Source organism: Oncorhynchus masou, chromosome 31, assembly GCF_036934945.1.
Source record: "Oncorhynchus masou masou isolate Uvic2021 chromosome 31, UVic_Omas_1.1, whole genome shotgun sequence".
Classification (NCBI taxonomy): Eukaryota; Metazoa; Chordata; class Actinopteri; order Salmoniformes; family Salmonidae; genus Oncorhynchus; species Oncorhynchus masou.
In genome coordinates, this window is record NC_088242.1 from 78,333,014 (window position 1) to 78,356,641 (window position 23,628).

A 23,628-nucleotide genomic window follows, 5' to 3' on the forward strand; every position below is an offset into this window, starting at 1 on the left:
TGTTCAGTTTATGTCTCAGTTGTTGAATCCTGTTATGCTCATACAAATATTTACACATGTTAAGTTTGCTGAAAATAAACGCAGTTGACAGTGAGAGGACGTTTCTTTTCTTGCAGAGTTTATATGTCTGTTGCTTTATATGATGTGCCTGCATGTATAAGAGTGTGTGCAATGTACATGCATAAGAGTGCATGTGTTTGTCCGTTTAGACCTGTATATACGTAAAGGTGGGTTCTGTCTGGTCTGGATGTGTTTTTCACTGGCTGCAGCACAAAGGTCTGTTTATGGTAGCAGTGTGTGTTAGTGTGTCAGAAAAACTGCCAGGGGAAATGAGGGAAAACACTAAACTAACAGAGCTGCCTTCAGAGAGAACACAGAGGGCCTTAACACACCTTCCCCCTGCAACACGGCGCACACTTGAACCTTTATACACCCCCCCCCCCGCCAGAAGGCACACACTCCAGACCTTCATACACGTAGCCCCTTAAAACCTGCCCTCAAGAGCACACACTCCAGGCCACTATTCACTAACACTCCCCCTGCAACACACACACACACACACACACACACACTAAGACTTCAGAAAGCACATATTCATTCCCTTAATAGACCTCTTCCCCCTCCCTTCCCCCTGTCCCACAGTGAGCCCCTACCCAGCCAGGCAGAGAGGAAACCCCCCGGATCACAGGAGCCGATTGTCCTGCACAACTCACAGAAACCAGAGTCAATTACGCAATTTTGAGAAACAAATTCCACATAAGCACTCCCAAGCGTGTGCATGGCTATGCGTGATGACGGCGTGCAGGTGTGAAAGAGCGCTTGGGGAACACCAAAGTAACAAATCTGAATGGAACAGGGTTTGTAAAGCCTATTCATCGATTTAAGAACAATATTAACCTTCATGCACAGGCATAAACACACACAATATACAGTACCAGTCAAAGGTTTGGACACACCTATTCATTCAAGTTTTTTTTGTTGGTTTTTTACTATTTTCTACATTGAAGAATAATAGTGAAGACATGAAAAATATGAAATCACACACATGGAATCATTTAGTAACCAAAAAAGGTGTTCAACAAATCCAAATATATTTTATATTTGAGATTCTTCAAAGTAACCACCCTTTGCCTTGACAGCTTTGCACACTCTTGGAATTCTCTCAACCAGCTTCACCTGAAATGCTTTTTGAACATTCTTGAAGGAGTTCCCACAAATGCTGGGCATTTATTGGCTGCTTTTCCTTCACTCTGCGGTCCAACTCATCCAAAATCATCTCAATTGGGTTGAGGCCGGGGGATTGTGGAGGCCAGATCATCTGATGAAGCACTCCAACACTCTCTTTCTTGTTTAAATAGCCCTTACACAGCCTGTAGGTGTGTTGGGTCATTGTCCTGTTGAAAAACTAATTATAGTGCGACTAAGTACAAACCAAACGGGATGGCGTATCGCTGCAGAATGCTGTGGTAGCCATGCTGATTAATATGCCTTGAATTCTAAATGACAGTGACACTCACAGTGTCACCAGCAAAGCACCCCCACACCTCCTCCTCCATGCTTAACGGTGGGAACCACACATGCAGAGATCATCAGTTCACCTACTCTGCGTCTCACAAAGACACGACGTCTGGAACCAAAAATCTCAAATTTGGACTCATCAGACCAAAGGACAGATTTTACTGGTCTAATGTCCATTGCATGTGTTTCTTGGCCCAAGCAAGTCTCTTCTTCTTATTGGTGTCCTTTAGTAGTGGTTTCTTTGCAAAAATTCGACCATGAAGGCCTGATTCACGCAGTCTCCTCTGAACAGTTGATGTTGAAATTGTGTCTGTTACTTGAACTCTATGAAGCATTTATTTGGGCTGCAATTTCTGAGGCTGGTAACTATAATGAACTTTTCCTCTGCAGCAGAGGTAACTATTGGTCTTCCTTTCCTGTGGCGGTCCTCATGAGAGCCAGGTTCATCATAGCGCTTGATGGTTTTGCAACTGCACTTGAAGAACCTTTAAAAGTTCTTGAAATGTTCCGCATTGACTGACCTTAATTTCTTAAAGTAATGATGGACTATCGTTTCTCTTTGCTTATTTGATTTGTTCTTGCCATAATATGGATTTGGTCTTACACCAAATAGGGCCATCTTCTGTATACCACCCCTACCTTGTCACAATACAACTGATTGGCTCAAACGCATGAAGAAGGAAAGAAAATCCACAAATTTACTTTTAACAAGGCACACCTGTTAATTGAAATGAATTCCACGTGACTTCCTCATGAAGCTGGTTGAGAGAATGCCAAGAGTATGCAAAGCTGTCATCAAGGCAAATGGTGGCTACTTTGAAGAATCTCAAATATAAAATGCATTTTGATTTGTTTAACACTTATTTGGTTACTACATGATTCCATGTGTGTTATTTTATAGTTTTGGTGTCTTCACTAGAAAATAGCAAAAATAAAGAAAAACCCTTGAATGAGTAGGTGTGTCCAAACTTTGACTGGTACTGTTTAAACACACAAAGATACACATTTATGAACCATACGCTCAGAAACCCAACCCTGACTTGTGCTGTGTTCATTCACTAGGAAACACTCTGGCTCTGTGATTCGGAATGAAAAGGCTTGTGTGTTATTTCATACACAGATGAGAAATGCATGAACTGAGAAATTCAAGCCACCTCTATAAGTCAGTTTAATGTGTTGTTATTCATTAAAAACACCACGTTTAACAAACTCAAGAGGCAAGTCCAATCTTTGTCTCACAAAAGTATATTTGTCTGCTGTTTGTAAACAGAAGACGCTGCTTCACTGTTTGGGTGGGCTTTTTTACCACTCATTTGTATACATGCAGTAGTAAAGTGTTGACAACATAAAAAGACCTGTCACTGTCGTTAACCCTATCTGTCATGAAAACACAGCAAAAATCTGCTTCAAAATCAGACTTTCATTTATATGCCTGTCCAGTCCTTACATTTAGCCTCACAATGAAGTGTTTGGCCATTTTCTTTTCAGGACAAGTATGAACAAATTAATTTCACATAAACAGTCACAATAATAAAAAATAAGGTCACACAAAGCAAAAACGTGATAAAAATGACTTTATATGAATGCTGAAAGTACAGAAATGGTTCGCTCAGTGGGAAATTAATATCCAACGAGTCCTTGACAACTGTGTCGTGTTTGTGACAGAAACAATGTGATCTTATTACAGTATTACAGACACTACGTCCTGGGATTTCCTATGATCTTCTATGTAGAAGAACCCCTTACCTTCTAATGACTCTTGTGTTGCTTTAGAGCAAAACATGTTACATGTGTGTGTTTGTGAGAGATCTCAGCTTTGAGATCTCTTTTAATAGTTTGCAGCTCAAACCATTTGGACTTTACAGAGGTTTTTATAAAAAGATCCAGCCCGGGCCCCTTCAGGATCCGCCCTTGTCTCACAAACAGCGCTTCTAGCTTAGCCCTCATTAATCACACAGACTAATTGCTGGTCTAGACAAATTCAATAGTACAACCCAGAAGTCTGTAGCTCAAACTCAATGTTTTAAAGGGGTTACAAGTCCAAAACACGCCGGCGTCATGGTGAGACTAAAGAGTTACCAGCTAATTATGTTTCCGTGTCATAAGTTATAGTGGATATTTAGCAATAGTATCAACTAGTCCTAGGTGCAAATTTGGAAAGTTGTAATTGTCAAATAGCCACATAAAACTCTTTGGTCTTCTTCTCAACATGTGAAAGACTGTGTGCAAACTTGCACACTAGTAACATGATGGCTCAAAATATCACTATTCTATCACATTACGTTACATTAAAAACTCCACCGCAACATCACAAAGTACACTCTTTGCCGTTCTCTAAATGAGCCCTGCACTTCTTGCTTGGGTGGAGTCTGAAAAGCACAAGTCACTAACTGTAAAGTGAGTGAATATATACCAGAGAGCAAGATAGAGAATACGAGAAAGAAAGTGTGTGGGAAGATTTTTTTGCATTAAAAAAGAGTGTGCACTCTTTTGTAAGTGTTAATGTGTGTGTGTGTTTTGCAAGGCGGGACTCACTGTCTGTTGCTGTGCTGCCATTGGGCAAAGATCCCAGATCAACAACCAGGCCGTCCAGACAGACGTTCAGCTCGCCTCCAGCTACAAGTGAGCCTTTGTTCTCGGTCTGCAAGACCAGACTGAGCTGCAGATTCTCCACTGGAGGGTTAGGGGGAAGTGTGAGATGGAGGGAAGGAAAACGAAATAGAAAGAAAATGAAGGATTTGGGAAAAGTAAGATAGATGATAAGAGATAGGTTATTGAAGAGCAGTGATCTATCAACTGCGTATAGAAAACCTTTCTTTCTTTGTCATGTTTGTAAAAAAAATTAAAGACTTCCACAATTTTAAACTTGATCTTGCAGTTCGGTAGAGGGTAACCCCAAATATTTTAAAGTAGATAGAATACTACAGTAGCATGACTGGGAGTCCTGCTAACTATCCATGGACAATGGCCTACATAAAAATAAACTTTTATTGTCTTACTCTTGCCATCATGTGTACGCAGAGTGTCAAGCAGGTCAATGGTGGCAGTCCCTAGTAACTCCTTCCTCAAAGTGTGGCAGCTCCACAGCTTAAGATCTAACCGGCTCTGAGGCGTCACATTCCTACACAAGTCATAATCAGATACAAAGTGAAATAGGCCTACATCACACACACACACACACACACACACACTCTAAACAATATACACGCATCAACAACAGAGTAAGTGAGGTTGAGATTAGGTGGGCTCACAGGGTGAGGTCCTCATTCCACTGTAGCTCAAGGTGTCCAGTTCGTTTGCCCGTTTTCTTGGTTTCACTAGTCAGGCCATCTGCAGTCACCTCCACAAAAGAGCTGAGTCTGGAGCGGGTGGGCAGCTTGGGTGACTGAGGCTTTGCTGAGACCACTTGGTGAAGAAGAAAAAAAATAAACAATTGTTGAACATATAGCAAAATACAAAAAAAGACTACTGTGGTACACCAACTCCAGCCAATCCCTAACCTACAGTTTGTAATACAAATACTTATTACAGCTACTCTGGATTTGTAACAAACAAACAAACACTAAAATGCAAATGCCGCCCTCTAGCTGTCACAGGCAAACAGGGTGGTAGTTTAGGCACAGTGTACTTCTGTTCATAAATGTGTTGTTGATTGCTCCATATTAATGTGATGCTCACTTGGCCAGTGAAATGTCAAACCTTTCTGGCTACCGTGGCTATCCATGTCAAAATTAACATTGAACTGAATTCCATATCCGCTCAGGAAAACGTGGGCCGAATAACTGTTAGGATACTGCTGAATCTTTTCAACAGGGAGGACAGACCTGAAATGTTCCAATTATTTAAAACTGTCAAGGTGAATTAAACTTGTTTCATTTGATCTTATACGAGTGGGGGAGTGAGTGATGGGTGGCAGCTTAGTAGTGCATGCAATATTAACTGAGGAAAAGAGAGAGGAAAGGGAGTAATAAAGTGCAGGGAGAACAAATGGAAAAGTGGAATAACAATGGAGGCTGAAAAATGAAAGTGGGACAATAATAGCTTGGGGTGGTTCAGGTTACATTTACATTTAAGTCATTTAGCAGACGCTCTTATCCAGAGCGACTTACAAATTGGTGAATTCACCTTCTGACATCCAGTGGAACAGCCACTTTACAATAGTGCATGAGTTTAAGAGAAATGTACACAGATACGGAAGAGGGTGAGTATTAGAGTAGGTTACAAGAGCAGGTGATAGATGAGAGGAATTAAAAGCTGCGTATACCTTTCAAGGTCAACTGTGATTTCTCTGTGGTCTGGATATTGCCGGTTCTTGTCACACTGGCTGCTGCCATGACATCACAGCCCTGAGAAAGACACAGGCACAATCTAAGAACACACATAACCGACATGACACAGCAAACTCCGAAGTGAATCACTCACTGCAATACATAAAAATTGCTATCTATCTATTTCCCCTGTGTAACCTCCTTTCCAACATACACAGTGGACCAAAACACAACACTGGGAGGCTCCTCAGAGGAAGGGGAGGACTATCCTTCTGTGAATTTCAAAAAATAAAAATTGTATTGATAACATTGAAAAAGTTATCCTTTTTAGATAAAGATGGACTAAATATATTCACATCACCAATTAATTGATTTAAACACATTGTTTTGTAATGAAGGTCTACAGTAGTCTCAGCAACACTCTGTAGGGTAGCACCATGGTATATTGGCTTCAATACAAAACCTAGGAGGCTCTTGGTTCTTACCGCCTTCAATTGACTTACACAGTAATTATGACAACTTCCGGAGGATGTCCTCCAACATATTAGAGCTCTTGCAGCATGAACTGACATGTTGTCCACCCGATCAAAGGATCAGAGAATGAATCCTGCACTGAAAGCATAAGCTACAGCTAGCTAGGAGTGCAGTGCATAAAATGTGGTGAGTAGTTGACTCCTGGAGATTAAGACAATAGTTGAACAGTTTTCAACAAATTCATTTATTAAAAAATTAAGGAGAAGCAAGAGATAGAGAGTCATTTTCTTTCACTTTCAGTTTCTCTTACTTAGCTAGCAAAATGCAGCTGGCCAGTTTAGTTACTCAAACACCTGGCTCAAACAGAGGGATGCTATGTTAGCTAGCTGGCTATGACTATCCAACACAACACTGGAACTCTTCCAAGTAATAGGTAAGCTTTAGGTTTAACAAATGTATTGCCACCGGTGCCCGCCGGTGTAACTGCTTAATGACTATACACTGTAATGTTACTGCATGATTGTAGCAAGTTTACTAACGCATTAGTTCTATTAGCTATATTGACTAAAACGTTACTTTAGCTAATATGGGGACAACGACGTAGGCTGTGTGTAGCAGTTTTGACATGGTTTGGCTTGGAAAGGTTTTTTCGCTAGGTCACATACAGCTGATGTGTTGTTCATTGAAGTCCACAAACGAAGGGAATAGGTGAGAGGAGGAGAGTGCATAGAGGCGAGAAGGAATACAAGGTGGCTGCTATGAAAGTGAACTGTGTTTATGTGTGATCAGGGGTGTATTCATTCCACTGATTCTGTTGAAAAACATTTCTCAAACGGAAGCGAACAAAGCAGGGATAAAAAATACCTGAATTTGTCTCGTTTGCAAATGTTGGACTAATGATTACACCCTATATCAGCTAGATGCAGGCAAGAGTGTGCAAGGTGGTATTGAATGCATGTATTTATTTAACTAGGCAAGTCAGTTAATTAAGAACAAATTCTTATTTGACAATGATGGCCTACCCCGGCCAAAACCTCCCTTAACCCAGATGATGCTGGGACAATTGTGTGCCGCCTTATGGGACTCCCAATCACAGCCGGTTGTGATACAGCCCGGGATCGAACCAGGGTCTGTAGTGATGCCTCGAGCACTGAGACGCAGTGCCTTAGACCTGTGTGCACCTACGTTGTCAACTGTCATAGGCTAGGATGTAGCAACCTCATGATGGGTATAGTGAAAATTTGAGTATCAAATCAGATTTTATTTGTAACATGCGTCTAATACAACAGGTGAAGACCTTATAGTGAAATGCTTACTTACAAGCCCTAACCAACAACGCAGTTAAACAAAATATATGTAAAAACATACTTAAAAATACAATTAAGAAAAACAAACAAAAAATTCAAGATCAGCAGTAAAATAACAATAGCGAGGCTATATACAGGTGGTACCAGGCAGTGGCAATGTGCGGGGGCACTGGTTATATGAGGTAATTGTAATATGTACATGTAGGTAGAGTTAATAAAGTGACTATGCATAAAAAATAACAGAGAGTAGCAGCAGTGTAAAAAGGGGGAGTAGCCATGTGATTAGATGTTCAGGAGTCTTATGGATTGGGGGTAGAACCTGTTTAGAAGCCTCTTGGACTTAGACTTTGCGCTCCAGGACCGCTTGCCATGCGGAAGAAGAGAGAACAGTCTATGACTAGGGTGGCTGGAGTCTTTGACAATTTTTAGGGCCTTCCTCCGACACCGCCTGGTATAGAGGTCCTAAATGGCAGGAAGCTTGGCACCAGTGATGTACTGGGCCGCATGCACTACCCTCTGTAGTGCCTTGCGGTCGGAGGCCGAGCAGTTGCCATACCAGGCAGTGATGCTCTCGATGGTGCAGCTGTAGAACCTTTTGAGGATCTGAGGACCCATGCCAAATCTTTTCAGTCTCCTGAGGGGGAATAGGTTTTGTCGTGTCTTCTTTCTGACTGTCTTGGTGTGTTAAGACTAGGGTTGCAAAGGGTTGGTAACTTTCCGGTTTATTTCCTGAATTTTTCCGGAAATTTTCCATGGGAAGTTAAGCCCGGAAATTTGGGGAATTTTGCTTAAATTCTTTAAAAAGTTAGCTTATAACAGTGAACCTTTTTGTGGGATACACATAAGTCAATTCTATGTATTGCGGCATATTTTGGTTAAACTATACCCAATTCAATGGAATTGCAACAATCTGCATGCACAGTGCATTCCTCCATCACATATACAGCTGATTCTCAAGATCTAATGAGATGCTATTGAGCCCACACTACTACACTGTCTGAGCCAAGGACTACATGCTTTCTGGTAAGTTTTGATTACAATACTGGGTGGTGTGAATATATTTTACATGACATACATAATTTTTTGTTAACTAGTAAATACATTACATTACATTTAAGTCATTTAGCAGACGCTCTTATCCAGAGCGACTTAGTAGCCTACAGCATAGTGTTTAAATAATTTCTAATTTGTTAAAAATTTCTGCTAGTTAGTTTTTGCAACCATGTGAGTTTTAGCTTGCTTGAGGCTGCTAACTGAGGAGTGTCAATTCACCCGTTTCCATACATGTTTAATTTAAAAATATATATCTTACAAAGGAGTTGTTTAATCTAACTGCACATGGAATTGTATTTTAGTTTTTTTTGCTATTTTTTTTCCTAATCTTTACAGAAGAATTCCAGGGCACTCTGATGTGTGGAGACATGTCACTGCTGCTAAGGTAGAAGGAAAAGCTGTGTACATTTGCAAATACGGTGCAAAATCATATGCTAAGAATGCAACAAAGATGCAGAATCATCTGGCCAAGTGCATAAAGTTCCCTCAGTACTCACAACAAGCAACCTCTGACAAAAGTCCCTCTACTTCTATTCGAGGTGAAAATTATGAATCCTTATCGATAGCAACAGCTCATTGTCCTCCTGGAATCAATAGGTTTTTTTGACTCAATGGCGGAACATAGAGAAATACTGATGAATATCTTGCTCAAGCTGTGAATGCAACTGGTTCACCTCTGATGCTCACAGGCAATGTGTATTGGAAGAGATTTCTGAATGTTCTTCGCCCAGCATACACCCCTCCAACCAGACATACTTTATCTACTCACTTGCTAGATGCAGAGTTCAAGTGAAGGTCAAGCAAATCATAGAGAAAGCAGACTGTATTGCAATCATCTCTGATGGGTGGTTGAATGTTCGTGGGCAAGGAATAATTAACTACATCGCCACCCCTCAACCAGTATTCTACAAGAGCACAGACACAAAGGACAACAGACACACCGGTCTCTACATTGCAGATGAGCTGAAGGCAGTCATTAATGACCTTAGAAGATTTTTGCACTGGTGACAGACAATTCTGCAAACATGAAGGCTGCTTGGTCTAAAGTGGAGGAGTCCTACCCTCACATCACACCCATTGTCTGTGCTGCTCGTGCTCCTCAAGGACATAATGGCACTGAAAACAACAGATACACTCTACAAGAGAGCCAAGGAAATGGTTATCAAGTTATAGCAGCAACCTACTTCACCAAGCAAAATGAGAAGAAGCTGCCCAGAAACACCCGTTGGGATGGTGTGGTCATCATGTTTGACAGTCTCCTGGAAGGGAAGGAGTCTCTCCAAGAAATGGCAATATCAGTCTGCCAATATGGACAGCCTCATCAAGAAGATCCTCCTGGATGATGTATTTTGGGAGAGTGGTAAGCAGCCTGAAACCTATAGCAGTAGCCATTGCACAGATTGCGGGAGACAATGCCATCCTGTCTGATGTTCAGACTCTGCTTGTAGATGTAAGAGAAGAAAACCGTACTGCCCTGCCCACATCACTATTGCTCCAAGCAGAGGAAACTGCAGTTCTGAAATACATTAAAAAAACGTGAAGACTTCTGCCTGAAGCCCATACACGCCGCAGCGTACATGTTTGACACCAAGAATGCTGGCAAGAGCATCCTGTCTGGTGCAGAGATCAACAAGGCCTGTGGTGTCATCACTACTGTGTCTCGCCACCTTGGCCTGGATGACGGCAAGGTTCTTGGCAGTCTGGCGAAGTACACTTCCAAGTAAGGGCTTTGGGATGGAGATGAGATATGTTGGCACGACTGCCATATTGCATCAGCCACCTGGTGGAAGGGACTTTGTGGATCTGTGGCTATTTCCCCTGTTGCCTTCATCATCCTCCAAATCCCACCAACATCAGCCGCCTCAGAGTGCAAAATGTCCTTGTTTGGGAACACACACACCAAAGCACGCAACAGGCTGACCAATACAAGGGATGAAAATTTGGTGGCCATCCGGGAAAATTTGAGGCTTCTTGAGCCTGACAAGTCATCCTCAACAAGGTTGGAAAGTGACAGTGAAGATGAGGCCTCTGAGTCTGATGTTCAAAAAGTGGACATTTTGGAGGTCCAGGGAGAAGACATGGAAACCCGAGAGGAAGACAACCATAGCTTAAGCTTCTAGACTATAACTTTACAGATTCTGGGAGATGCGATGGATCATTGGGGATCATTCAATATTCCCTTTCTTTTGTTGTTCAGTGAAATCATCCCATATGAAGAGTCAACTCATTTAATTAAAGTTCCATTTGTAACTATATAGTTTTTACATTTCTATTGGAAGGATTTAATCATTTGCAACTATGTCTACTTATGATTTTTTAAATTTAACCTTTATTTACAGTTGAAGTCAGAAGTTTACATACACCTTAGCCAACTACATTTAAACTCAGTTTTTCACAATTCCTGACATTTAAATCCGAGTGAAAATTCCCTGTCTTAGGTCAGTTAGGATCACCACTTTATTTGAAGAATGTGAAATGTCAGAATAATAGTAGAGAGAGTGATTTATTTCAGTTTTTATTTCTTTCATAACATTCCCATTGGGTCAGAAGTTTACATATACTCATTAGTATTTTGTAGCATTGCCTTGGGTCAAACGTTTTGGGTAGTCTTCCACAAGCTTCCCACAATAAGTGGGAAAAAAATTCCGCCTGACAGAGCTGGTGTAACTGAGTCAGGTTTGTAGGTCTCCTTGCTCGCATACGCTTTTTCAGTTCTGCCCACACATTTTCTATGGGATTGAGGTCAGGGCTTTGTGACGGCCACTCCAATACCTTGCCTTTGTTGTCCTTAAAGCTTGGTCGCAAATGGGTCTTCCAAATGGACAATGACCCCAAGCATATTTCCAAAGTTGTTGGCAAAACGGCTTAAAGATAACCTTCTCCTTAATGCAACTGCTGTGTCAGATTTCAAAAAAGCTTTACGGTGAAAGCACACCATGCGATAATCTGAGTACAGCGCTCAGCCACCAAAACAAGCCATACAGATACCGGCCATGTCGGAGTCAACAAAAGTCAGAAATAGCTTTATAAATATTCACTTACCTTTGATGATCTTCATCGGAATGCACTCCCAGGAATCCCAGTTCCGCAATAAATGTTTGTTTTGTTCGATAAAGTTCATCTTTATGTCCAAATACCTCCTTTTTGTTCGCACGTTTAGTTCACTAATCCAAATGCAAAGCGTGTGCACTAAGTCCAGACGAAAAGTTTTAAAATATCATTAAAGTTCGTAGAAACATGTCAAACGATGTATATAATCAATCTATAGGATGTTCTTATCATAAATCGACAATAATATTCCAACCGGACAATTCCGTTGTCATTAGAAAGGAAATGGAACGGAGCTCACGGCCACGCGCCATAAACAACTCATGGCTTTCAGCTGAGCCACCTGCTTTGAGTGGTCTTATTTCTCTCCCCTTTCAAAATAGAAGCCTGAAACAACTTTCTAACGACTTGACATCTAGTGGCAGCCTTAGGAAGTGCAATCTGACCCCATTTACACTGGATAATGGAAAGGCAATCACTTGGAAAAACTACAAAGCTCAGATTTCCCACTTCATGGTTGGATTTTCTCAGGTTTTCGCCTGCCATATGAATTATGTTATACTCACAGACATCATTCATACAGTTTTAGAAACGTCAGTGTTTTCTATCCAAATCTAATAATAATATGCATATCCTAGCTTCTGGGCCTGAGTAGCAGGTAGTTTACTCTGGGCACGCTTTTCATCCGGACGTGAAAATACTGCCCTCTAGCCCAACGAGGTTAACTTCCTGACTGATGTCTTGAGATGTTGCTTCAATATATCCACATAATTTTCCATCCTCATGACGCCATCTATTTTGTGAAGTGCACCAGTCCCTCCTGCAGCAAAGCACCCCCACAACATGATGCTGCCACCCCCGTGCTTCACGGATGGAAGGTGTTCTTCGGCTTGCAAGCATCCCCCCCCCCTTTTTCCTCCAAACATAATGATGGTGATTATGACCAAACAGTTATATTTTTGTTTCATCAGGACATTTCTCCAAATAGTACAATCTTCGTCCCCAGTTGCAAACCACAGTCTGGCTTTTGTATGGGAGTCTTGGAGCAGTGGCTTCTTCCTTGCTGAGCGGCCTTTCACGTTATGTCGATACTGAACTAGTTTTACTGTGGATACAGGGTAGCAGGGTAGCCTAGTGGTTAGAGCGTTGGACTAGTAACCAAAAGGTTGCAAGTTTGAATCCCCGAGCTGACAAGGTACAAATCTGTCGTTCTGCCCATGAACAAGCAGTTAGGCTGTCATTGAAAATAAGAATTTGTTCTTAACTGACTTGCCTAGTAAAATAAAGGTGAGTTTGAAAGTAGGCCTTGAAATACATCCACAGGTACACCTCCAATTGACTCAAATTATGTCAATTGGCCTTTCAGAAGCTTCTAGAGCCATGACATTTCCTGGAATTTTCAAAGCTGTTTAAAGGCACAGTCAACTTAGTGTATGTAAACTTCTGACCCACTGGAATTGTGATACAGTGAATTATAAGTGAAATAATCTGTCTGTAAATAATTGGAAAAATTAATTGTGTCAACTGTAACTAGGCAAGTCAATTAAGAACAAAATCTTATTTAAAATGACGGCCTAGGAACAGTGTGTTAAGTGCCTTGTTCAGGGGCAGAACAGACTTTTACCTTGTCAGCTCGGTGATTGAATCTAGCAACCTTTCGGTTACTGGCTCAATGCTATAACCACTAGGCTACCTTCCACCCCCAAAAAGGTAAAAGGTTTATGTTTGTCTCTCCATATTATATGGTAAATATAGACAATGCAAAAAACATCAACATTTAAATGGTATTAATATTAATTTGCATATATTTATTTCTGTTAATTCCCATGGAAAGTTTCCAGTTCTGAATTTCCCCAAAATGTGCAACCCTAGTTTGGACCATGATAGTTTGTTGGTGATTTGGACACCAAGGAACTTGAAGATATCAATCTGCTCCACTACAGCCCTGTTGATGAGAATGGGGGTGTGCTCGGTCCTCCTTTTCCTGCAGTGCACAATCACCTCCTTTGTCTTGATCACGTTGAGGGAGAGGTTGTTGTCCTTGCACCACACGGCCAGGTCTCTGACCGTCTCGTCGGTAATCAGGCCTACCACGGTTGTGTCATCGTCAAACTTAATGATGGTGTTGGAGTCGTGCCTGGCCATGGAGTCATGAGTGAACAGGGAGTACAGGAGGGGACTAAGCAGGTACCCCTGAGGGGCCCCCGTGTTGAGGAGCAGCGTGGCAGATGTGTTGTTCCCTACCCATACCACCTGGGGCGGCCCGTCAAGAAGTCCAGGATCCATTTGCAGAGGGGGGTGTTTAGTCCCAGGGTCCTTAGCTTAGTGATGAGCTTTGAGGGCACTATGGTGTTGAACGCTGAGCTGTAGTCAATGAATATCATTCTCACATAGGTGTTCCTTTTGTTCAGGTGGGAAAAAGGCAGTGTTGAGTGCAATAGAGATTGCATCATCTGTGGATCTCTTAGGGCAGTATGCAAATTGGTGTGTATAGGGTTTCTGTGATAATAGTGTTGATGTGAGGCATGACCAGCCTTTCAAAGCATTTCATGGAGTGCTACGGGTCGGTAGTCATTTAGGCAGGTTATCATAATGTTCTTGGGCACAGGCACTATGGTGGTCTTCTTAAAACATGTTGGTATTTCAGACTCAGGCAGGGAGAGGTTGAAAATGTCAGTGAAGACACTTGCCAGTTGGTCAGCGCATGCTCGCAGTACACGTCCTGGTAATCCGTCTGGCCCTGCGGCCGTGTGAATGTTGACCTGTTTAAAGTTCTTACTCGCATCGGCTGCGGAGTGCGTGATCACACTATTGTCCGGAACAGCTGGTGCATAGCCGGATTTCTAATAAGCTTCCGGGTTAGAGTCCCGCTCCTTGAAAGAGGCAGCTCTACCCTTTAGCTCAGTGCGGATGTTGCCTGTAATCCATGACTTCTGGTTGGGGTATGTACTTACAGTCACTGTGGGGACAACGTCATTGTTGCACTTATTGATGAAGCCAGTGACCGATGTGGTGTACACCTCAATGCCACCGGAAGAATCGCGGAACATATTCCAGTCTGAACACGCGGAACATATTACAGTTCTGTAATTTAGCATCTGCTTCATCTGATCACTGTTTCATTGACCGAGTCACTGTTGCTTCCTGCTTTCATTTGAGCTTGTAAGCAGGAATCAGGAGGATAGAATTATGGTCGGATTTGCCAAATGGAGAGAGAGCTTTATACGCATCTTTGTGTGTGGAGTAAATGTGGTCTAGAGTTTTTTCCCCCTTTGGTTGTACATTTAACATGCTGGTGGAAATGTGGCAAAATGGATTTAAGTTTCCCTGCATTAAAGTCCTCGGCCACTAGGAGCACCGCCTCTGGATGAGCGTTTTCCTGTTTGCTTATGGCCGTATTCAGCTCATTGAGTGCGGTCTTAGTGCCAGCATTGGTCTGTGGTGGTATGTAGACAGCTACGAAAAATACAGATGACAACTCTCTAGGTAGATTAGTGTGGTCTACAGCTTATCATGAGATACTCTACCTCTGGCGAGCAAAATCTTGAGACTTCCTTAGATATCTTTCACAAGCTGTTGTTTACAAATATACATACACTGCTACCCCTTGTCTTAGCAGAGGCTGCTGTTCTGTCCTGCCGATACAGTGTAAAACCCGCCAGCTGTATGTTGTTCATGTTGTCGTTCAGCCACGACTCGGTGAAACTTAAGATATTACGGTTTTTAATGTCCTGTTGGTAGTTTAATCTTGCTCGTTGGTCAATGATTTTATTTTCCAATCTTTGCATGTTTGCCAAAAGAACAGATGGCAGTGGGGGTTTACTCGCTCGTCTATGGATTCTCAGAAGGCAGCCTGACCTCCCACCTCCTTTTTCTCCATCTTCTCTTCACGCAAATAACGGGGATTTGGGCCTGTTCCCGGGAAAGCAATGTCCTTCACGTTGGACTCTTTAAAGGAAAAAGCTTCTACCAGTTTGTGATGAGTAATCGCTGTTCTGATGTCCAGAAGTTATTTTCGGTTATAAGAGATGGTAGCAGCAACACTATGTACAAAATAAGTAAAATAAGTTTCAAACAATGCAAAAAAAACCAACCAAATAACACATTTTGTTAGGAGCACGTAAGACGTCAACCACCCTCTCCGGAGCCATTCTACATGTAGTAGCCTAAACCTAGCAATGTTACATTGAGCTGGGTGCTTTCACACAAGTTTGGCTCCAGAGTTAATTAAGCAATTAACATCCCATCATGCTTAGGGTCATGTATAAACATTTTTCATGTTTACTACCATGGTTTTGCCCCCATAGAATGACAATGTTTCCATCCACAGGGCACGAGTGGTCACTGAATGGTTTGATGAGCATGAAAACTATGTCAAACATATGCCATGGCCGTCTCAGTCACCAGCTCCCAACCCAATTGAACACTTATCGGACTTTGTTGAAAGTTGTAATAGTAAAACGCACAAGGTGCAATTTCGAAATTGGGTAGTGTGTCATCAGTTTTCCCCATCATGTCAGTCATTGCATACTTTAGAGAGATATTTATAACTTGTCAGAAATGCCCAGATCAATTAGCCCATGTCAGATGTTTTTTAACTAGATTTATTAGCCCATAGATTTTGTAGTAAAGTTTGAGTCACTCAAATATCACATGAATACACATTAGACATGGCAAATGTATTGAATTGCAATAAAATGAGCTTTGAAACAGCAACATTTACTCTGCACCCAATGATAAAATCTGCAGAATTGCAGGAAACAAGCTTTAAACCTGCAACATTTTCTCTCTGCCAACAAGAGGGGTGTGAACAGTTTGTGTCATGAACAGTGCTTGTGCCCATAGAAATCGACGAGGCACATGTGTGAGGCATGAGTGAAAATGTTAGGGAACCCCTTCACTATGAGATAGTCATAGGAGACAGTCGTAGCTTGAATAGTTTAGTCATTTCTGGGTGTTATCACGTCCTACAATACACCTTTTCGATCCAGCATAAATGTTACTCCAAAAACAAACCGTTAACTAGACATCAGATCCGACCCACTTGCTCCTCCGCATACACATCACTGACAAACTGAAATGGTCCACCCACAGACAGTGTGGTGAAGAAGCCTGAAGAAATTTGGCTTGGCACCTAAAACCCTCACAAACTTTTACAGATGCACAATTAAGAGCATCCTGTCGGGTATCACCGCCTGGTACGGTAACTGCACCGCCCGCAATCGCAGGGCGCTCCAGACGGTGGAGGCAAACTACCTGCCCTACAGGACATCTACAGCACCCAATGTCACACAAAGGCCAAAAAGATCAAAGGATAACAATCACCCGAGCCACTGCCTGTTCACCCAGCTATCATCCAGAAGGCGAGGTCAAGTACAGGTGCATCAAAGCTGGGACCGAGAGACTGAAAAACAGCTTCTATCTCAAGATCACCAGACTGTTAAATAGCCATCACTAGCGCCTTAGAGGCTGCTGCCCTACATACATAGACTTGAAATCACTGGCCTCTTTAATAATGTTTGCATAACTAATCTCATATGTATATACTGTATTCTACTGTATTTTAGTCTATGCCGCTCCAACATTGCTCATCCAAATATTTATATATTCTTAATTCCATTACTTTAGATTTCTGTGTATTGTTGTTTGGTATTACTGCACTGTTGGAGCTAGAAACACAAGCATTTCGCTAGCCTGCAATAACATCTGCAAAACACGTGTATGTGACCAATGAAAATTTAGTTGACATTTTTTTTTTTATGGTAAACGAACGGAGTGACTATCTTCATTTATCCACCATCTTTGGTGTGATCCCAACAAAAGGGAACCTAAACATTTACTGCGTGTAAGATGCACAGGGTGAGACATCGCATTTGCTGATAACTACTAGCTTAATGTACATCGATTAACTGTACACATCAACAACTCAAAGTGGCTCATTGCCTCCATATTTAAATACCCTGCCAACAAAAACAAAACACGGAAGATGGTGAGCTAACGTTATAGCTCCTAGCTAGCCAACAGCTTTGTGTGGGCATAAGGACATGACAGCCACCATTTCCCGTAAACGTAGTTAGATAAATGTGTACTATTGAAGAAATGTTTTCTACAATCCTGTTTTACTTGACATTACTGGCAACGTATTTCGTTTATTTTCTCATAAATACCTTTTTCAGCTGTGGTCCTCTGGTACCGCCAGCTGGTTAACTTTCATTTCCGCCTACCTCAATGACGGGGTCACGTGATTCACAGTAAAAGGCGGGCGCAATGAATTGTGGTTCACAACATGCAAATACAGGTACAGTAATTTGATCGCTTTAATAAACCAAAGATAACAATGCATGTTTATTTAAAAGTACATTTGCACCCCTTTATCGGCAAACCTATATGTGACAAAAAGGAGAACACGTACTGGAAAGATAATCACAAATACATAACTATCTGAAATAAAATCAAACAATATATAAATACAATAGAAATGATCTTCCTAGAATCTTCTGACAGTTTATGAAATCTCGGTCAGAGGGCAAGCACATCACAACTATCACATTTCTTATAGCTTTATAAGCTTGCCAAAGTATCAAGTACAATTCAGCTATATACTGTATTTCACTCCGTTCACACTGTGTGTGAATTCAACATGGTGTGGTTGGCCAGTAAAGAATTAACAGCACAATTCAATTGGAAGCTGTACTGTATAATTCATTTTGTGCTTGAACTCAACATGGTTTGGTTTCCCAATAGTTTTCACCAGGCAGTTAGTTACCAGTAGTCTGAAAAAAGTGAATAAGCAGCCCTTTCTTTCATGTGTGATTGAGTCACATAATGACAGGACACAGGCTCCAAAGATTCAAATTCAAAATAATTATGAATAGCTGTGGTGTATATTTTGTTGGTCTTTCAACAAAAATAAAAAATAGATATTAAAGCTGTGATGACTCCCAACAAATGGACGAATCCTAAACTGGACAGTAGTCTTTCAAAGATATTGAAAAGTGCTGGAGCCTATCCAAAGTCAGAATAAGTGAGTGACCATGACAAACAGTCAGCAGCGGACAGTCCAGGAGGACGTTGGCCATGGTGACTCGTGTAGTGGTCGTGGAAATAGATAATCACAGCCAGAGAAGGACCCAGTAGCAAGCACAGCCACACCAGCCCACTGCCATAGTTACCCCTGAAATAGTGTCCAAGGTAAACAGCTACCAGGAGCTGGGGCAGGGAAAGAGAAGGGGGCGTTAACATTCATGTTCAAACACACACTGCATGAACACATATAGACCTATACTGTATGGTAGTTCAGTGTAACTCACCTCAAAGAGCATCATGATGAAGATCCCTAGACGACAGTTGTACAAGGGCAGAGCAATGAGATACTGGCACAACAAAACAAACAAAATGTTTATACATAAATCAAATCAAATTATATTGGTCGCATACACATACACAGATGTTATTGCGGTTGTAGCGAAATGCTTGTGTTCCTAGCTCCAGCAGTTGAGTAATATCTAACAATTCACAATAATACACACAGATCTAAAAGTAAAATAATGGAATTAAGAAATATATAAATATTAGGACGAGCAATGTCGGAGTCTAAAATATATAAAAAATATATAAATATATGCTGGAATTTATAGACATTAAAGACATTATGGACAGTACGTGGATAGAATATATAGTATATCTGTAGAATGCATAGGATAGTATAGTATATACAGCAATAGTTAAATAGGATGACATTGACTTGAATACAGTACACATATGAAATGAGTAAAACAATATGTAAACATTTTAGTGACCACTGACCAGTGTTCCATTATTAAAGTGACCAGTGATTCTATGTCTATGTACATAGGGCAGCAGCCTCAAGTTGCAGGTTTGAGTAACCAGGTGGTAGCCGGCTAGTGACCGTGTCTAAGTTCAGGGCACGGTACTGGGTGGAGGCTGGCTAGTGATTACTATTTAACAGTCTGATGGCCTTGAGATAGAAGCTGTTTTTCAGTCTCTTGGTCCCAGCTTTGATGCACCTGTACTGACCTCACCTTCTGGATGATGCTGTTGATGTCCTGGAGAGCAGGCACTGTGCCCCTGGTGATGCGTTGGGCAGACGACACCACCCTCTGGAGAGCCCTGAGGTTGCAGTTGGAGCAGTTGCCATATCAGGCAGAGATACAGCCTGACAGGATGCTCTTCATGGTGCATCTGTAAAAGTTTGTGAAGATCTTGGGGGCCAAGCTGAATTTCTTCAGCCTCCTGAGGTTGAAGAGGCGCTGTTGCGCTTTCTTCACTACACTATCTGTGTGGATGGACCATTTCCGATTGTCAGTGATGTGTACCCAGAGGAACTTGAAGATTTTCACCTTCTCCACTGCGGCCATGTCGATGTGGTTGGGTGAGTGCTCCCTCTGCTCTTTCCTGAAGTCCATGATCAGCTCCTTCGTTTTATTGATGTTGATTGACATGTTATTTTCCTGGCACCACTCCGCCAGGGCCCTCACCTTCTCCCTGTAGACTGTCTCGTCATTGTTGGTAATCAGGCCTACTACGGTTATGTCGTCTGCAAACTTGATAATTGAGTTGGAGGTGTGCTTGGTCATGCAGTCATGGTTGAACAGGGAGTTCAACCATGTGGGGCCCCTGTGTTGAGGATCACAGTTATTCAATCACAGTACAAACACATGCATTTAATACATAAACATATCACCTGCTGCATGATTACCACCATCATTTGAGTAAAGACCACCTGAAAGAAGAGGCAAAAATTAAGAGGGTGGATAATAGTGTGGCCCTCATCTCACCATTTTTACCAGCCTCTAACAAAAGACGTTGATTTGGACCCTGGGGGTCAAGGGGAAGTCTCACTGGTAGCATAGAGTGGGTTCCAGGAGGAAGAAGTAAAGGTCTGACAGTGCAAAGTCAATATCATTAACTCTCTATGTGTTCTTTGTCTACAACTAACCAGGCAGAAATTGTGTACGCCAAGAAAGAAGAATTGTTCTCACCTTTAATATTCAGGTGTTCTATGTGTTTGTTTGTTTCATGTAATATACACTTGTCAGTCCCTGGAAAATGTATATATATTTTTTTAACTAGGCAAGTCAGTTAAGAACAAATTCTTAATTACAATGTCGGCCTACCCCAGCCAAACCCGGACGACACTGGGCCAATTGTGCACCACCCTATGGGACTCGCAATCACGACTGGTTGTGATACTGCCTGGAATCAAACCAGGGTCTGTAGTGATGCCTCGAGCACTGAGATGCAGTGCCTTAGACCGCTGCACCACTTGGGGGCAGAATGCAGATATTTACCACAACAAAAATCCAAACTTTGCAGTTTTTCGTTTTTTATGTGTTATTTCTTACATTATTAGCCCAGAAAAGTTTTTGTGCTATTACATACAGACGAAAATAACTTTTGGATATCAGAACGGCGGTAACTCATCAGGATTACCAGCATTACGACCAGGAATACAACTTTCCCGAATTGGATCCTTTGTTCAAACCCCCCAGGGCAATTGAACTGATTCCAGAGGCTGATCCAAAACACCGGCAGTGGAGAAGAGGTATTCGGAGTGGACATTACTCATTTCATATGTATATACTGTATTCTATTCAACTGTGTTTTAATCTATGCTGCACCGACAATGCTCTTCCAAATATTTATATATTCTTAATTCCATTTCCTTTACTTTACATTTGTGTGTATTGTATTGTTTGTATTGTGTGTATTGTTGTGAACATTTTAGATATTACTTGTTTGATATTACTGCACTGTTGGAGCTAGAAACACAAGCATTTCACGACACCCACAAAAACATATGCTAAACATGTCTATGTGACCAATACAATTTGATTTAATTTGAACAAGAGAATAATTATCTTCCCTGTCCACTACCCACAATCAGTGGTAACAGCATCAAACCAACCATCAGTAACTACTGCACCCACTAACACTAGAAAGTACAAAACAAACTGGATCGAACTGATATCCCTGGATATGAAACCGACCCCCTGACGACACCAACTGTTGGTTTCTTGGTAAGAATAAAGCTTGAGCTCAAGAACAGTGTAGGGCCAGAGAGAAAAGTATGTTCCTCCTGATGGGTAGACAGTCAAACAGTCTGACCAGACAGGGTGAGTCATCATCTCAAGTTGAGGTGCAAATTCGCACAAAGCAACAGTGGCAAGAAAAAGTATGTGAACCCTTTGGAATTACCTGGATTTCTGCATATATTGGTCATAAAATTTGATCTGATCTTTATCTAAGTCATAACAATAGACAAACACAGTCTACCTAAACTAATAACACACCAAAAATTATACATTTTCATGTCTTTACTGAACACACCGTGTTAAAATTCACAGTGCAGGGTGGAAAAAGTATGTGAACCCTTGGATTTAATAACTGGTTGATCCTCCTTTGGCAACAATAAACTCAACCAAACGTTTTCTGTAGTTGAGGATCAGACCTGCACAGCGGTCAGGATGAATTTTCGACCATTTCTCTTGTGGTGTCCCAGGAGGTCTACCCTGGGGGATGGTAATAAGAGGGGAGGTGCGTGAGGCGACGTTGGCTCCTTCTGCTGGGAATACGGGAGCTAGGTACCCTGACACGGACGGCGCTCAGTGTAGGTAATTAGAGGAAAGTGCCAACCAGCCGTGGAGGCCAAATAAAAGGAGCACGGTGGCACACCACGAGAGACCAACACCAAGCCACAGTAGAGAAGAAGGACCGAGCCAAACTTAAGTGATTTTCTTTAATGTTTATTTTCTGTGTTAGTAAAGTTGTTTTTGTGGACTAAAGCCTCCCTGTCTCTGTGTCAATCTCTGCACGCTCAACACAACGGTTTACCACACTCTTTACAAACCTGTTTCAGTTCAGCAATATTCTTGGGATGTCTGGTGTGAACTGCTCTCTTGAAGTCATGCCACATCATCTCAATCGGGTTGAGGTCAGGACTCTGGGCCCCTCCAGAAAGCTTATTTTCTTCTGTTGATTTCTTTCTGTGTTTTGGGTCGTTGCCCTGTTGCATCACCCAACTTCTGTTGAACTTCAATTGGCGGACTGATGGCCTAACATTCTCCTGCAAAATGTCTTGATAAACTTGGGAATTCATTTTTCTGTCGACGATAGCAAGCTGTCCAGGCCTTGAGGCAGCAAAGCAAACCATGATGGTCCCTCCACCATACTTTACAGTTGGGATACGGTTTTGATGTTGGTGTGCTGTGCTGTGCCTTCTTTTTCTCCACACAGTGTGTTCCTTCCAAACAACTCAGCTGTAGTTTCATCTGTCCACAGAATATTTTGCCAGTAGCGCTGTGGAACATCCAGGTCAGAGAAAAAATTGGACAGCAGTGGGTTCTTCCGTGTTGTCCTCCCATGAAAAACATTCTTTAGTGTTTTACATATAGTAGACTCGTCAACAGTAAGTCTTTAGCTGACACGATTATACTTAACCTCATTGAGCATCCTGCGCTGTGCTCTTGCAGTCCTCTTTGCAGGATGGCCACTCCTAGGGAGAGTAGCAACAGTGCTGAACTTTCTCAATTTATAGACAATTTGTCTTACCGTGGACTGATGAACATCAAGGCTTTTAGAGATACTTTTGTAACCCTTCCAACTTTATGCAACTCAACAATTCTTATGTCTTCGGAGATCTCTTTTGTTCAAGGCGTGCTTCACATCAGGCAATGCTTCTTGTGAATAGCAAACTCAATGTGTGAGTTTTTTAATAGGGCAGGGCAGCTCTAACCAACATCTCCAATCTTTTCTCATTGATCGGACTCCAGGTTAGCTGACTCCAATTTGATTTTGGAGAAGTCATTAGCCTAGGGGTTCACATAATTTTTCCAACCTACACTGTGAATGTTTAAATTCTGTATTCAATATAGACCAGAAAAATACAATTTGTGTGTTATGAGTTTAATTAAGCACACTACTTGTCTATTGTTGTGACT

General features: G+C 41.8%; 1 protein-coding gene across 2 annotated transcripts in view; it reads right to left on the reverse strand.

Moving 5' to 3' along the window:
* Nucleotides 1-17,910, reverse strand: part of LOC135524490 (NEDD4-like E3 ubiquitin-protein ligase WWP2) — a 44,721-nt gene extending 26,811 nt beyond the window's left edge. For both annotated transcript variants that reach the window (XM_064952065.1, XM_064952064.1), the window contains exons 1-5: nt 17,836-17,910; nt 5,783-5,864; nt 4,770-4,923; nt 4,518-4,639; nt 4,054-4,191 (exon numbers count right to left, since the gene is read on the reverse strand). In XM_064952065.1, coding sequence (XP_064808137.1) covers nt 4,054-4,191; nt 4,518-4,639; nt 4,770-4,923; nt 5,783-5,852 — 484 coding nt within the window. In that variant the 5' untranslated portion in view covers nt 5,853-5,864; nt 17,836-17,910. The remainder of the gene's footprint in view (nt 1-4,053; nt 4,192-4,517; nt 4,640-4,769; nt 4,924-5,782; nt 5,865-17,835) is intronic.
* Nucleotides 17,911-23,628: the final 5,718 nt, after the last annotated feature.